This window comes from Colobus angolensis, unplaced genomic scaffold, assembly GCF_000951035.1.
Source record: "Colobus angolensis palliatus isolate OR3802 unplaced genomic scaffold, Cang.pa_1.0 Scaffold88, whole genome shotgun sequence".
In the NCBI taxonomy this organism is placed as follows: Eukaryota; Metazoa; Chordata; class Mammalia; order Primates; family Cercopithecidae; genus Colobus; species Colobus angolensis.
The window spans coordinates 676762-693549 of record NW_012122709.1 but is presented as its reverse complement, the minus strand read 5'-3'; the positions used below and the strand labels follow the sequence as shown (position 1 = coordinate 693549).

Here is a 16788-nt window from a genome sequence, read left to right as displayed (position 1 = left end):
AATAATAATAATAATAATAATAATAATAATAAAATGAGAACCCCTCTTTGATAGCTGGGCTCCACGATTACTTGTCCCTTATATCTAATAAAGAGGTTATTTTCTTTTAACTTTCCTTTGTCCCTCGTATATTTAAAGAGTGCTTTTGTATTTAGTATGTCTTTTGTAGGTGGCATCTTATTTCTTGAATTTACCTTTCTGCTTTTACTCATGCAAGTACATACCAGTTCTTGGCTTATCTCCTTAGTCATCTGCTTTTGGTTTTACATTTTTTCATTCCATTTGGGATTCAGTTCTCAGGCTAATTCTTTGTTTACTTGATGAGGATTCCCTCTAAATTCTTTTTCTGTTTCTTTCTTTCTGTGTTCTTTCTGTTTTATTTCTGTCATGCACATGTCCATACATTGAAATAGTTATATTTCATTATTGTCATTTCATTTAGGCATGTCTAGCTCGCCTAGGCTTCTTTGTTCCTCATGCTGTCTTGTGATGGGGCTTTTCTTAAAAGCTGGGCTGTGAAATTTACTGAAATTTATATGAAATTTACTTAATATGGTCGGGCGCGGTGGCTCAAGCCTGTAATCCCAGCACTTTGGGAGGCCGAGACGGGCGGATCACGAGGTAACAAGATCAAGACCATCCTGGCTAACACGGTGAAACCCCGTCTCTACTAAAAAATACAAAAAACTAGCCGGGCAAGGTGGCGGGCGCCTGTAGTCCCAGCTACTCGGGAGGCTGAGGCAGGAGAATGGCGTGAACCCGGGAGGCGGAGCTTGCAGTGAGCTGAGATCCGGCCACTGCACTCCAGCTTTCCAGCCTGGGTGACAGAGCAAGACTCCGTCTCAAAAAAAAAAAAAAAAAAAAAAAAAAAAAGAAATTTACTTAATACAAAATATCATTTCCTTTGGCATATATTTCTCTTCTTCCTGGTTTGGAAATTCTGAATTCTTAATCAGTTTATGGGTGTTTTATTTCCTTAAATATATGGCTGAGTTTTAGCCCATAGATCAATTGTACCAGTTCACTGATTAACCAAGCAGTAATAACTGGGAGGGAGGGTAAATGTTGCAACATATCCACTTATATTTGGATATAGCATATACCTTTCTTCATGACATCTGACATGTTTTCCCAAAAGTTCTCATTTGAAGTTTTATTCTTTTAAAGATTTTTGACTTAACTGATTCTTCAGGTGGTGGGAGTTTATAAAATGATGAGACTTGCCCAACTCAGGGGAGAGACATACTATATGCAAGCTCTAAATTACTATATGAATTATCATATCAAAGGCAAACCAAACTGGTGTCATGGTAATTCAAAGACTCATTCCCCAACCCATGTAGGTACATCAAGCAACAATTTGTTACCTTCTAAGATCTGAACCACTCATAGCACTTCACTGAGAAAAGAGCTGAGCCCTTTTATTTGACCTAGAACTGGTGGGAATAGGACCAGTACTAACAGTTACCATGCCAAATAAACTCAACCATTCCTGAAAACTGGAAGTCATTGTCAATGCAGATTTAGAAACACAAAGGATATTATCTATAACAATTAATTTTATGAACTTATTTAAATATGATATTTTGAACATGTACTACTTGGGCATTGGTTTACCAAGAAAGTAAATAAAGCCCTGCTAGACGAACAGGAACTTTGTATGTGAAAGTATCTGCCACATAGGATTTTTCTTGTCTACATATTTGTCCCAACCAGCATTGTTTAAATTTAGATTAGCCACTCTTACACGAGGGGACTCTTTCCCTTCTTGGTCCAGTAAACCATATCAGTTCCTGTTCTTAAAATAGCATTACATTTTGTAACTTCATGTAGTAAGAACACAGTGAGCTAGAACTAGCTGTTTCTTTAATTTTTCTGAAGATAATCATAAAGTTTTAAGCTTAGACCGTATTGAAAATCAGTCTAAGGCTTGTATATGAGATTGACATTTATAGGAGATAAATCTGAACTCTGTGTCTCCAGACCCCAAATTGTATTTTGACATTAAATATCACCTCTCCATCTAGTACTATAAATTACAGTGCTGTGTTCAGTTTGGTGATATGTATTATCTGTGATCTCCTTTACTGCTTTTGTCAGCAGATCCCTTGAGAAGGGTGAAGTGAAGAGCTTGGAGTCAATACCCTAGACCCCAGCAGTGATGTCATGTGAGGCAAAACTTGATGAATTTTGTTCCTAAATTAAGAAAATCTGGACACATAAATTAAGGACATGATCACCTGAAATTCCTAGGGAAATAAGATGTTGTAATAAAAATAAATTTTCTGGTGACTTAGGGCTAACTAGTCTCCCCTCCTTTTTTTAAAAAAATAAACCCTCCAGTTATTGAAAAGCTGTCTAAAATGTCTGAATATGTTTTCTAGTATGACTTCAGTAAGATTTATTGAAACTTGCTTTTCTGAGGACCTTGTAAAACTTTAGGGGAGTCATCCTTATATCCCATATACAGATTTTTTTTTCATTCTACCTTATTAGTTTACTTTATTGCACTCATTTACTATGCATTAGCTATTTATCTCTGCTAGTCCCTTTAGACAGTGAGCTTCTTTGGAGAAGGGATTAAATTTCTCTTGTTCAAAGTTGTACCTCCAGCATGTAGCACAGTGCCTGGCATATAGAAGGTATGTTAGATTGGGTACTCTGAGAAGCAGATGCCAGTTGGATTCATATCTAATCCAATGGATTAGATGTGCAAGGGACTTATTGGGGTAAAACACTTATGAAGGAAAATGAGGAGGGAGCTGAAGGAAGCCAGAAAAGCCATCAGACCATGGTGCAGGTCTGACCCTTGTGGAAGAGAGAGGAAAGAAAGGAAGTTTGAGTAGGAGGAATCTTAGACTGCAGTGCCGTTTAAGAAAGTTTGGCAGGGTCAATGGGGAGTCCTCAAGTCAAAGTTCCCTGTGAGCAAAGTCCTGTGTTACATGACTTTGTCATGCTCATTATCTTTGCCACGCTCAGTCATTGGCTGGGAGCAGCCCCCAGGGAATGTGGCTTAGGCACAATGTGGTGGTGAATTCAAAGGGCAGCAGCTGGGACCATTAGTCAATTACATTCCCCACAGTAGAAGATCTGAGATGCTCATATTCACAGCCACCACAGAAGGAGATCAACAAATGCTAATTGGAGAAAGAGTTTGGCAGTGGCTCATGCCTGTAATCCCAACACTTGGGAGGCCGAGGTGGGTGGATCACCTGAGGGCAGGAGTTTGAGACCAGCCTGCCCAACATGGTGAAACCCCATCTCTACTAAAAGTACAAAAAATTAGCCGTGCGTGGTGGCAGACACCTGTAATCCCAGCTACTCAGGAGGCTGAGGCAGGAGAATTGCTTGAACCCGGGAGGTGGAGGTTGCAGTGAGCGGAGATAGCACCACTGCACTCCAGCCTGGACAACAAGAGCGAAACTCCATCTCAAAGAAAGAAAGAAAGAGTTTGAATAAGACAGGAGTTGAAGAAAGGAAGGAGTTTGGTCTTAATATTCACTGAGCCCTAATATTTGCTAGTATTGGTGGAGGATATAAAATCATGGGATTCACGCTCACTTCCCTCATCTCTCCTCAAACGTTACCTTATGGAAGAAGCCTTCCCTGACTACCATATACAAAACAGAATAGTCTCCGCAATCATCACATTCTGTGTCTCCCTTACTTTACTTTTTAGAAATTAAAAACAAGCCATGAGAATTGCTTGAACCCAGGAGGCAGAGGTTGCAGTGAGCTGAGATCGTGCCACTGCACTCCAGCCTGGGCAACAAGAGTGAGACTCCATCTCAAGAAAAATAAAAAATAAAAATAAATAAATAAAACAATTGACACCTTTATTGAGGCATAATTGACATATAATAAGCCATACATATTTTAAGGGTACAAGTTGATAATTTTGACACGCATATACACCTGTGAAACCATTACCACAATCAAAGTAATGAACATATCCATCACTCCCTGGAGTTTCCCCACTACTCTTTATAAACCTTTTCTCCTACCCCTCCTGCCCACCATCCCCCCTTAACAACCACTGAACTACCTTCTGTCACTCTAGATTAGTTTCCATTTTTTAGACTTTTGTATAAATGGAACTGTAGAGTGTGTGCTTCTTTTTGTTCTGGCTTCTTTCACATAGCATATTGTTTTTGAGTTTTGTCCCTATAGTAGTATGCATTAATGGTTCATTCCTTTTTATGGCTAAATAGAATTCCATTTTATAGATATACCACAGTTTGTTTTCCTTTCCTTACTTTGTTTTACTTTCTCTATAGTATTTATCACCTTTTGACATTATGTTTCTATTTTTGTTTGTTTGCTGTCTCCCAGAATGTAAGTTCCATGAGGGCAGGGACTTTGCTTTGTATACTGTTACAACCACAGTGCTTGGCATATAGTAGTCACCTAATAAATATTTGTTGAATACCTGTATCTTACTTCAGACCTTTAGTTAACACAGCAACAACACAGCTTTGATATGATATTGATGTTTTGATCATTTATCCTGAAAAGCAGTATTGGGTTGGCCAGATATACATTTCATTTGGAAATCATAACTGGAATTTTGAAAATTGTTTCTTGGTTGTCTTCTCATTCATATATTATAATCAGGAAAAATAAATTATAGGAGTGAAGATTGATCTTTTAAAAGACAAATTAAATATCGGTGTTCAATGATGTGTTTTTGGTGCTATAAATTAGTTTATGCAGAATTTATGAGTCAAACCTAGGCAATTAATTCTGATGGTTATTCAAAAAGAGTCAGCCATAAGGACAATTGGGAGAAAGCAGGGATTAGTTAAGATGAAACACAATTTTGAATAATCAAAATTTTACTGTATCTCAAAAGAAATGCATTGTTTGCCGTTTGCCATGTGTGAGAGTGTGTGTGGCGGAGGGGCTGGTGTTCGGTGTGGGTGTGAGAGAGATCCTGCTTACTGAAACATGAAAACCTTGTTTGTTTCAGGATCAGATTTGCAAGTATGTCTCCCTAAGGGCCCAACATGCTGCTCAAGAAAGATGGAAGAAAAATACCAACTAACAGCACGATTGAACATGGAACAGCTGCTTCAGTCTGCAAGTATGGAGCTCAAGTTCTTAATTATTCAGAATGCTGCAGTTTTCCAAGGTGAGTTCTGGGGATTATTTTAGATGTGCTGCTCAATGGCATCATTATTTGGGCACTGGGCTTTCAAATGCTAAGTATAATTTATAAATTACCATTCCAGCATTAATGCTTGATATTAAAAACCTCCCAGTGAGAAATTCTGGTTTAAAAAATCACATTTTCGGCCGGGCGCGGTGGCTCAAGCCTGTAATCCCAGCACTTTGGGAGGCCGAGACGGGCGGATCACGAGGTCAGGAGATCGAGACCATCCTGGCTAACACGGTGAAACCCCGTCTCTACTAAAAAAAATACAAAAAATTAGCCGGGCGAGGTGGCAGTCGCCTGTAGTCCCAGCTACTCGGGAGGCTGAGGCAGGAGAATGGCGTGAACCCGGGAGGCAGAGTTTGCAGTGAGCTGAGATCCGGCCACAGCACTCCAGCCTGGGCGGCAGAGCGAGACTCCGTCTCAAAAAAAAAAAAAAAAAAAATCACATTTTCAGAGAAGCTTCATTTCAATCTTTGGAAAAGTGAGTATTGTCAAAAAATCATTGTTCAAGGACATTGTATTTATCTGTATGTAAAGGTTATAAATCTCTACAGAAAGAATAAATAATATTTTATCTCAGCTGGGTTCAAAAACAAAAAGTTTCCTTAAATACTGAGCCTGGTTTTCTCCAGGAATGAGTCAGATGCTTGTGGGACACATGTGAACTCCTTCTGACCACTAGGACCATTTCCATTTAAGAGGCAGACACTGGCTTATTGGCCCAGCATTTTCCCATTTGTGTGAGTGGTGACCTCTCCTCTTTGTGATTCTCACTTCTTACCATGCCTGTGAATGATTGCGAAAGAAGCTGTTGTGGCATTGCCAGAATGGGTAGGAAATGACACTTCTCCTTGCTAAGTTGTAGGACTATCATAGCAGGATGGGGAGTACCTCTCTCAATTCTAACACCCAGCTAGGAAGATGATGATGATGATGGAGGTGGTGGTGGTGGTGATAATAGCAAACACTTATATGGCACCATGTACTAGGTACTCTTTTAAGTGGTTTACATGTATTAATTCTTTTAATCCTCACAATATAATTATGAGTACATATTAGTATCCTTGTTTTGTCGATGGAAATCTAAGGCACAGAATGATTAAGTAACTTGCTCAAGGCCCCAAAATTAATAAATAAATGGCAAAGGCAGGATTTGAACCCAGGTGGCATGGCTCTTAGAGTCTATTCTTTTAACTATCCCCATAGGCTGTCTCCTGTGACTGGGAAAATTAATTATGGATATCCACAATTAATTAGTAATTAATTAATTATCGAGCTTTCTTCTATCCTTCTTCAAGCAGAGGGAATCAGCCACCTTTTTCTTGCCTCACCAAGAGAGTATCAAGGTCAGATAGAAAAATAACACTCTGACTGCTTGACATAGCAAAGCTTGAGATTTATGACACTGTTATAAGAATTAACCTCTTTGAATTGTAAGGTGGGTTGATTATAGCTTATTTTTGTATTAGAATGAAATCTTTAGAATTAGCTAAGAAAATTGTTTAGATTAGTGAATAAAGCCTACATTCACAACAGTTTCTTGGGTCAAAGCCTCAGGGGATGTTAGGTTGATTATATGAAGTATAACATATAAGCTTGAAGTATTTGTTAACCTATTTATGCAGTCAGACTCTTGTGAAGAGTTTGTTGAGACTAACAATTTTGGTGATAGAATGAATAATCTAGGCAGATTTTAAAAATACATGTAGCATTCATGAACTTCTTAGATTGGTTTTGGAGTTGATCTGTTGGATGAAAGTGGGGTGAGAAGAAATGATGTGACATGAGAATTGGGTTGAAGCAGAGAGTTGAGTCTTAACTCTTTGGGGCATCAAGGTCCCTTTTTAGAACAGAGTACTAGTGATTTGTTTAATTCCCAGAATATCCAAGCTCACAGATGTTACCTTATAATCCTTGTCTGATTGGAGCGGAGTGGTAGAGTGATCATACTGGTATTTTAACATGTATAGTAGCTGACATGGTTATCTATCTGAGGGCCCGGGCTGTCAGTATTTACACCTCTGTCCAGTTCTGCACTTTGCATACTGTGTTTTCTAAATCTGCAAAAATGTGAGACTAGGAGAGAAAAGAAGTTCTGACAAGATTTTGGTTGGATTAGCTTCCAGATAAGCCTGCTGTAGCTTGGAGGCTGAATACTAGTCCTGTGAACAGAGGGTAGAAAATGGGGCAGCATCTACTAATTGTATCTCTCTCTCCCTTTCTCTCTGTCTCTCTTTCACTTACACACACATACACACACACATACACTTTCTTGAATTGTGGGGATAGACAGAAGGACAACCCTAGCAAAGGAACTTGGAGACAATGAAATGATGTCTGAGCTCATTATTGCTAGTGCCCTTTACCTTGTCACCATCTGTACTCATTCTTTTTCTTGTTTCACTCCCTCTTCTCATTCTTTTCCTGCCTCACTTTCAGAAAAAATAAACCTCACAAAGATAAATGAACCATGATCCCAGACCTCAAGGCACTTGTACAGTGTTGCAGAAGACATTGCCCCTAAATCCTTTTGTAACAAACATTTGGAGAGACAGGACTTCAAACTGGGGACCACTACAAGATAATGTATTATTAATTGCTAAGAAAAAGAGAGCATCCACTTTTTTCTTTCTTATGACTGTTTATTATTCCAGTGAATTGAAATTAGGAGACACAATTGTTTTTCCCCTAAAATACATCCCCTCCCCAATATTCTGGTAGACCAAATTAGTGAGAAAACCATCCCAGTACTTCACTCATATGAAATTTGATATGACAGTTTTTGCTAGCTATTTTCTTCATCACACGAAGTTGAAGAAAGCTCATCTTATCTTGGCCTAGATCCACAATCTCTTTAGTATTCCTTCACTAGTACACATTGAGGGTATTTAAGCAGTGAGTGCTTTCTGCAAATATGTGCACAGTTCCACAAGCAATCCTTACTGCCTCTATTTGGATTTTATGTCTTCATTTGCAGGAAGCCTTTGCCCTTATAAATGTGCCTGGGGCCCTTTGCTACAGTGGTTGGAGTGCTCTATTGCTAATGTTGTTTTGATAATGATTGAAGCATTTAAAAAAGTTGTTCTTTATTTTCAATCTTTGCATTGCCTCGTTTCCTAAATTTAATTTACTTAGATGTGCTTAGTAAAATGAGGCAGCACAATCACTTTTTGTTTCTGCTTAATTAATTCTCTCTGAAAAACTCCACTGAAAGTAGATTTTCCTTTCTCTTTTTCTTTTTCGTCTCCCCTACCTTATAATAATTATGATGATAATAATAGTAAAGATTTATTAAGTGCCTACTATATGATGCTTACTTTTACATAATTATCTCATTTAATTTTACCAATAGCCCTACGAGGTCTGTACTGTAATTATCTCCATTTTACAGATGAGGAAACTCATTGATGCCACAGCTTCTTCTGAGCCATCATATGACATGGCTTTGCTTGTTCTGAATGTACTTGAGGTAAAACAAAATTGAGAAGTTGAATTTGTGGTTCTTGTGAAGAAAAATGGAATATAATTCTGAATTTTTCATCATCTCACTACTACCTCTATACCTTCAAACCTTGAGTTCTATTTTCTTTGTAGAATTTTATTATGATTTTCAGCCTTGTACTATCAAGAAGTATTTGGGGTACATCCAGGTCTTTTCCAGACGTTGGATAATTCTAGTCTTCCCCAAGGTACCACTGACTTTGAGTGATAATGGACTCTTTTATATGCGGCAATGCCTTGCTTTTTTTGGAAGTTGCCTATCCCACAACTTGAACTCTCTTCATCAGAAAGGAAAAATAGTAGTTAAGCGGGAAATCACATCATCTGAAAGGTTTTTGGGTCCTTGCTTAGAGCCTACTACTGTTCCATGTTTATGTGTAGTCTTCACACACTTGATTTTCTGCCTTTCTAGGGGGGAATCCAAGAACTCACTAAATGTGGCACTTGGGGACATTTAATAGAGGACCATACTCCTACAGGCCACAGTGGCTCTTGTATTACATTAGGTCCAATGTTCACAATGTGGTTACAAGTAAATAAGGAAAGTTCAACTTACATTCACTGTCCTTTTCTTAATATTTCCATTTTAAATGGCTAAAATGAATTTCCTCAGTGCTTAAGATCAGTGAAAGAAACACTGGACTTGGAATCAGAAAATCTAAGTTCAAATTCTAGATCTGCATTTATGAGCTTTATGATTTGGGGCAGTTATTTAGATTCCAATAGCCTCAGTTTTCTTATCTGCAACATGGACATAAAAATTGCAGTCCTGCTTACTTTTGTAAAGTAGAAATAATGAGTGTAAAAGTATCTTGAAAACTGTAAAACACTATATGCATGCATTATCTAGACAGCTCATTTATGTGGACCGCTTCACCCCAGGTGGTGCCAAATAAATGATGCATTATCATTACAGACATTAACCTCGACAAGGCTGGAGTTCATGATTTACTTCAACAACTTTTGCCACTTATAGATGATATATATGCAAACAGCTCCAGTGTACAGACGAAAGAGTACTTAGGCAAAACACTCTTTGAGAAAGGTTTATTTTATGCACTCTTGGATGTGAAGCTGTACTGTTTGAAGTGTCAGTACTGCCAGGAGTAATCCTTTTTTCAGCTTCCTGAAGCTTCTCTTCTGGCTAGAATCTGGTGTATTTCATATACGAATAAGCGGCTAGATCAGGAAGGGTTTGTCGGTTCAGGCCATATTTTAATTGCATTTTTTGGTCCACACTGTTATGGCAGAGACGAGGAAAAGGTTGGTATAAGTCTGGAGATCTTCAGTTGATCCTCACTCAGTATTGGCAAGCTTGCTTTCTTCTACCTGCTTTCTGTGGAGATGAAAAAGACATCTCTGAATGGGGGGAGGGCAATGTTTCTGTGCTTCTTCTGTTGTTTCTCTCCCTTATTTTCTGTTTCCATCAGCTCTTGGCAGTTTTTAGACTCTCTTCTGTCAGATTGCTGTCTCTCCCACTCCCCCTAAATAAAATTGACCTTGGTTAGAATACCCTTTTCTGTCAGCTCATAGCAATTTCTCCAGTCATTTCTGCTTGAAATAACTGTTTAGGGACATTATTCAAGCAAAGCTTTTTTCCTTCACAGTTAATATGTGACTCAATAATTGCTTGAATGTTGATAAACATGTTTTTGAGATTCAATCATTTGCTAATTTAGTTTTTATTACGTAGTGGGGATTTTAAGTGAGTACTGAGCCATTTTTCTCCATTTCACAATTCTTTCCCCCTGACTAGCCTGACAGTTCTGCCCACACTCCAGCTCTGTGCAGGCTGAGCCCCACTGCATCCCCAACTCTAACTGCCCGCCAGTCTGTCACAACCCTTTCTTGGTTAAAAATAATGTATGGGAGAGAATAATTACAGTGATGTCTAATCAAAACTTAATTCATTTGCCGGAGCTAAATATAATAGCATTAAACTAAATAGAATAATTTTAGGAACTCAAACCACGGCCATGAGTGAAGTTATATATCCTCAAAAATGTAAATTATTAATCAAACCACTCATCTGTACAGCAAAGCTCTAGTAATCCCATTATAAAAGGGTGAATTTCTCATCAGAGCCCAGAAGATGCTGGCTTTAATTAGTGGACTTTTATGGCACCAACTCAAAGGCATATTTTGGTTACAAAGTTTTTAAAAATGCAATTCTTTAATTATTAGGGTTATTGGAAAACCAACTGGAAACTGAGTGTTTAAAGCCATTTCAGTTTTAAAGTAAAAACTTTTGGATTCAATTCGGTCTCAAAATTCTGTGGCTTTAGTAGAGCCAGAGGCTGGGGGAGTTATAAACCTTTCCTGGGCCCTCTATTGATTTAGAAGTCAGTCATTAGGCTGAAAACTGTTTAATGAAAAGAGCTTAGAAAAATGACTCAATGTGCAGCCGGAGACCATTCTGGGGCCAACCATGAGGTGAGGAGATTATGCAGATGAACTCTTTTACCCCAGCCCATCGCCCTTGATTGAACAAGGTCCTGAACTCATGCCCTTGATTTAACAGGGCTCTGAACTCACCTCCTCTTGCTGTCATCATCACTGTCCACCTTTCTCACTAGTGGGCTCAACAAAGCACATTAAAGGACAGTGTCCCTGCCCTCTAGAAGCTTCCAGGAAAAACACCACTTTTGCCTAGAGTGCTTACTCTCTACCTCCCCACCAGCCCCCAAAGTGGGATTTGTTTGCTTTCTGAAAACATATGTTCCTCCTCTTCTTTCTGTCTCACTGAGTTGAAGTACCTGATATTGGAGTAATGAAGCATATGTTTGAGAGATTTGAATTCTCTTGTCAGTAGAGTGGAAGTAGAAACAATTTTCCTCTAAGCTGGAAGTGGTAACATAGAAATTAAAAGCCCCTTTCCTTCTACTGACTGAGATGCTTCCAGGGGCTGAGGCACCTATATTGCTCCTTTTCCTTCATTGTACTTTTCAGTCACCAGGTCTCATTTCTTCCTGCATCCTTCCCACGTCATTTTCCTACATTCCAACTGAGACCCCCTATGGGTCTCAGTTATCTCATTTATCATATGCAGATGCCTTTTGATTTTAGTTCCTCTCTGATTTCAGTTCCAGGCTCCATCAGCTAACATCTAGACTACTAGCAAATGTATACCTGGGTTTCATGCCTTTAGCCTCCCTTGCTTCCCAGTTCAGCAATGGAGTGTAATGATTAAGAATGCAGGCTCTAGGGGGCATTTTGACAGGGTTTGAATGAGTCTGGTTGGGGGTAGGCAGGCTGGTATGGAGAGAAGAAAGCTGAGGGCTTGGGTGAGGATTAGAAACCTCCTTTCTGAACATGAACTGTATTGGAGAGAGATGAATGAGAAGTTTTCTGTTCTCAAGTGTTTTACTTATCTCATTTAAACCTCACAACAACCCTAAGAGGTGGGTACTTTCATTAGTCTCATTTTATCACTGACAAAATGGAGGCTTAAAGAGATTAGGTGACTTGTTTAAAGTAGTACCCAGTAGATGGCAGAGACAAGAACTGAATGCAGGAAGTACAACTCCATAGCCTGTGCCCTTAAAACAGTGCTGTATGTGTTATACAGCCTCTGTGTATTTTATCTCATGGTCATAAGCAGTCTCCTCAATTCTAGCTGTCCTCCTTGCAAGGGAACTCTATTGTATTTAATTAAAAAAACATTGGCTGAGCATGTCTAAAGGCAGGTACTGTGGGGGATTCAAAGAGAAAAACTACCTCATGCCTATCTTCAAGTAGATCAAAATTCAGAAACCCAGCATTTGTATACAAATAACTTGGGTACAAGACATCCTAAGAGAAATGTAAGAAAAAACCTTAGCAGTTTTCTAAGGGGAGTACAGATGGATCCAGGTTTTGTAGTGCTCAAAACTTATATAATTGGGGGACCTTCTTTAAGAAAAAGAAGACAGAATAAAAAATGCAAAACGCTCATGGCTCTTCTGTGACAGGTTGTACAAGTGCAGGGTCCCTATAGCTGAAGTTTCATTGTTTAACAGAAAAGTAACTTTTTTTTTTCTTTTTTTTTTTTTTTGAGACGGAGTCTCGCTCTTTCACCCAGGCTGGAGTACAATGGCCTGATCTCAGCTCACTGCAACCTCCGCCTCCTGGGTTCAAGCGATTCTCCTGCTTCAGCCTCCAGAGTAGCTGGGAGTACAGGCGCCCGCCATCACGCCTGGCTAATTTTTGTATGAAAATTCACATAAAGATGGTAGTGTGGGGTTGGAAGAGATTAACTCCAACCAGAGGGTAGAGGTTCTTGGAGGAGACGGGCTGTATGAATTCGCCAGATAGACATGCTGTTGATCAAGGAGAAGAACGGAGGAGGGAGTTGGGTAAATCAGTGCACATCTTTTTCTCAATTAAACTCAAACTCAAATTATTATTATTATTATTATTATTATTATTTGAGACAGGTTCTCTCTCTGTTGCCCAGGCTGGAGTGCAGTGGTACTATCTTGACTCACTGTAACCTTCGCCTCCCGAGCTCAAGGGATCCTCCCACCTCAGCCTCCTGAATAGCTAGGACTACAGGAACGTGCCACCACACAGGGCTAATTTTTGCATTTTTTTTATAGAGATGGGGTTTCGCCATGTTGCCCTGGCTGGTCTCAAACTCCTGGGCTCAAGCAATCTGCCTACCTCGGCCTCCCAAAGTGTTAAAATTACAGGTGTGAGCCACCATGCCTGGCTGGCCAAATTCAAATTATTAATTGCCTATTAGATACCAGCCTTTCTGGACTCCTTGTCTACACCTGTAGTCTCTCACTTAGACTTCCCTCTTGAAAGGGCCAAACACCTAGGAGGCAGCAAGGGGCTTAGTGTGATGGCCATGTGGTCTGGCTTCAGGCAGGCTGGTGTCTAAGTCCCAACTCTGCCCTTTCCTCTCTTTGTGATCAAGGGCAGGCCACTTCTCTCTGAGCCATTCATTAAAGAAAATTAAATCAGATGAGTGCTGTGAAGAACTCAGCTCTATGCTGGCCCATAGGAATCAAACGCATGGTAGCCATTGTTTTTATTATTCCCTCTTGTGTATTTATAAGCATACTTATGTATGAAATATAATATCTTTGCTTTACAGTAATGAGTGTCACATGTCTGGCATATATACATTTTAAAATAATTTTTTATGTTTTAATATAATTAATGTCAAAATGTGCTAAATACCCACTCATGATCCTATCATTCAGGCATAACTACTCGTAACATTTTTGTGTGTTTTCTCTCTCTGTGTGTGTATGTGTATATTTAAAACCGTACAGTATACAGTTTCTAAATGGTCCCCTAGTGGTCTGAATGAGTTAATGTAGCCTTTAGATCTAACCAGCAAAGGGAGACTGATTCCACTGGATTACATCAAGAGAGGAAGGAGAACAAAAATGTTGAAAGGAAATTGTTATGCTTATGACACTCCTCTCCTTTGGTAAAAGTTCTTTAGCATATAGTTCTGAACCCAGTTAACTGAAATGTCATTATTGGATTGCATTTCTTCCCTCTCCTGGGAACCTGTGCTTTTCCTTTCTAGCACTCATCAGGTTGCAGTGGTACATGAGTATGTATGGTTATTTGATTAACATGGGTATCCTTTACTAAAGAATGAGCTTTCTGTGGATAGGCCTTGTGTCTATTCTACCATATCCCTCTGTTCCCAGGTGAGACAGTAAACTCTCAGTAAATGTTTGAATGAACACATATATATACATACACTCTCACACAGAATTAGAATAAGTAGTATTGATAGAAATAGATTCCTAACTGTTCCCCTTCCCCTGCAGCAACTGCCAGTATGACCAAACAGAAAAGAAAAGATAGGTCCTGTCGCCTGCAGCATTTACTTCTAGGTTTTAAAAGCTGCTCATACATAAGATCTTAAAAGTCTGGATAATGGGGTTTTTCTTGCCCATTGAGATGGAACATCTATTTCTCTAAGCCTCTGCCTCAGCTTCTGGCCTCATAACTCCGAGGCTTGCTGGTTGTCTTTTCTTCTGGCATGACCTGGGCTCTTCCCAGAACACTGTGAACAAGATTCAGTGCCACAGATTTGCACCTTGTGAATAAGAACCATGAGAATGGTGACACCTGTCAGCTTGTCCAAATACATTCTTGTGTGTCCTACCACCCTTTCACAAGAACCTGAAGGGAAGAGAAGCTCGCTTTTCTTGAAAGCCTTGTAGCAAGCAGACATACTTGTATTTACTTGGATCTTGACAGCTTCCCTTCAAAAAGGTGGTATTAATCCCATAAGGAAACTAAAACTAAGAGAGTTTAGTAATGTAGGCAACTTAACCCAATGCTAAATAGTTGAGTTGCTAGATCCAAGACTGCTGAAATTAAATTGTGCTATTCTCCTATAGTGCTATGTGTTCTCTCTCAATCTTGTTGCTAGTACATCAAATTTGGAGATTAGTCACATAACTTTACCTTTCCTTAGAGTTTTATATTTGATATTTTAGTGGAAGGCACAATGTCAGAATAGATAGTCTTTTGAGTCAAATAGTCCTGTATTCAAATACTCTTGTTACGTAACCCCCTTTTACTAGTTACATAACCCCCTTTTACAAAATGAGGATAAAAATTACAACCTTACAGCACTGCTGTGAAAGTGAGCCATAAATTGTGTCAAACATTTACCATATTGCTTGGTATAGAATAGGTGCTTAATAAATGGCAACTATTGCTACTCTTCAAAGTTAAAGGTTAAGGTTCTCATTCTTATATCTGTTTATAGTTGTTCTTCCTTTATCGACTCTAATAAATTGGGATTTGACATGAGTGTAGGAATTTGATCAGACACAGGTGGGACTAAGGTTGACTCAAGTTTTAAAAAGGACTTGTCAAATAAATGAATAGTTTAAACAAAATTGTAGAGAGGAATCATTAACCAATTTAAAAGAATAATTTTTTAAATAAAATTTTTAGTGTGCATTAAAAAATCAATAATCATAGGTTCATTAGAAAGTATTGTTATCTATTTGTTAAGGCAGGTTTCTAGAGACCAATGGATTGTTTATTTATTCCTGATTATGTGAGACCTTGAAAGTAATACAGCAGTATTTATTTCAGGATAATCTTTTTTTTTAAACAAGTTTTTACTACACAAATAAGTATTTCTTTTTTAATTAGAGAAAATGAAGAAACCACAAAGAAGTACAAAAGTGGAAAATAAAATGACCCTGATTCTACCCACTAGAGGATAACTACTGTTAACATTTTGGCATGTCATCTTGCATACTTTTTATTTATACATATGTGTATGTATAGTTTTTAAAAAATTGACTATACTGCTTTTTCATGTAGGCCTCTTTCCATGTCAATAATATGCTTCTGTAACACAATATAAATATAGTATCTAGGGGCTACCCTTTACTTAGTACTGTGGATATTTCATATGTTATTAATCTAACCCTCTCTATTGTTGGAAATGTAGGTTGCTTTCCGTAAGCTACAGTGAACTAAATAATGTCCATGTAATTAAATGTTTATGCACATCCTTAATGATTTCCTCAGGATAAATTCCTGGAAGTGGAATCACTGGGTCAGAGGCTATGCAGTTTTTAAGGTTTCTCACATTTATTGCCTATTTGATTTCCATAAAGTTTGTATGTGCTTTCACTTTACTTCTTTTTAAAAACTTTTTAAGTTTTAATTTTTGTGGGTACATTAGTAGGTGTAAATATTCATGGGGTACGTTACATGTTTTGATACAGGCATACAATGTGAAATGGAGATTAGCAGTGTAAGAATGTCCATTTTCCTATTTGCCCCTTGCCATTTTATCATAATCCCAGTTTGGGTGAAAAAAAATAGTACTTTTTGGTTGCCAGTAAGATTTGTTGATCATTTGTACCTTTTATTTTGTGATTTTTCTCACTAATATTCTTTCATTTGGAAAAATTTAAGTATACCGTGTCCCTTACTAGTTGTCCTTTTCTTGCTGATTTGTAACAAACGGTTCTTTGTATATTCAGAATGCTAGCCCATTTTGTATAAGTTGCTTTAACTGATTTGTTAATTCAAGTTTTTGGTTTTTTTGTGGGGTTTTAAAAATACTTTCAGTCAAATGTATCAATATCTTAATTTGGTTTCCAATATATTCTTTGATTCTTTACTAATTGATATTGGCCTTAGCATGA

The 16788-nt window shown here is 38.3% G+C and overlaps 1 protein-coding gene across 4 annotated transcripts in view; it reads left to right on the top strand.

The window, feature by feature from the left end:
- GPC3 (glypican 3) overlaps nucleotides 1–16788 on the top strand; it is a 470409-nt gene that overhangs the window by 26892 nt on the left and 426729 nt on the right. For 2 of the 4 annotated variants that reach the window (XM_011930703.1, XM_011930701.1), the window contains exon 2: nucleotides 4970–5131. The exons of 1 other annotated variant lie outside the window; for it this stretch is intronic. In XM_011930703.1, the coding sequence (XP_011786093.1) occupies nucleotides 4970–5131 (162 nt within the window). The remainder of the gene's footprint in view (nucleotides 1–4969; nucleotides 5132–16788) is intronic. One more of the 4 variants, XM_011930704.1, reaches the window with a different exon arrangement.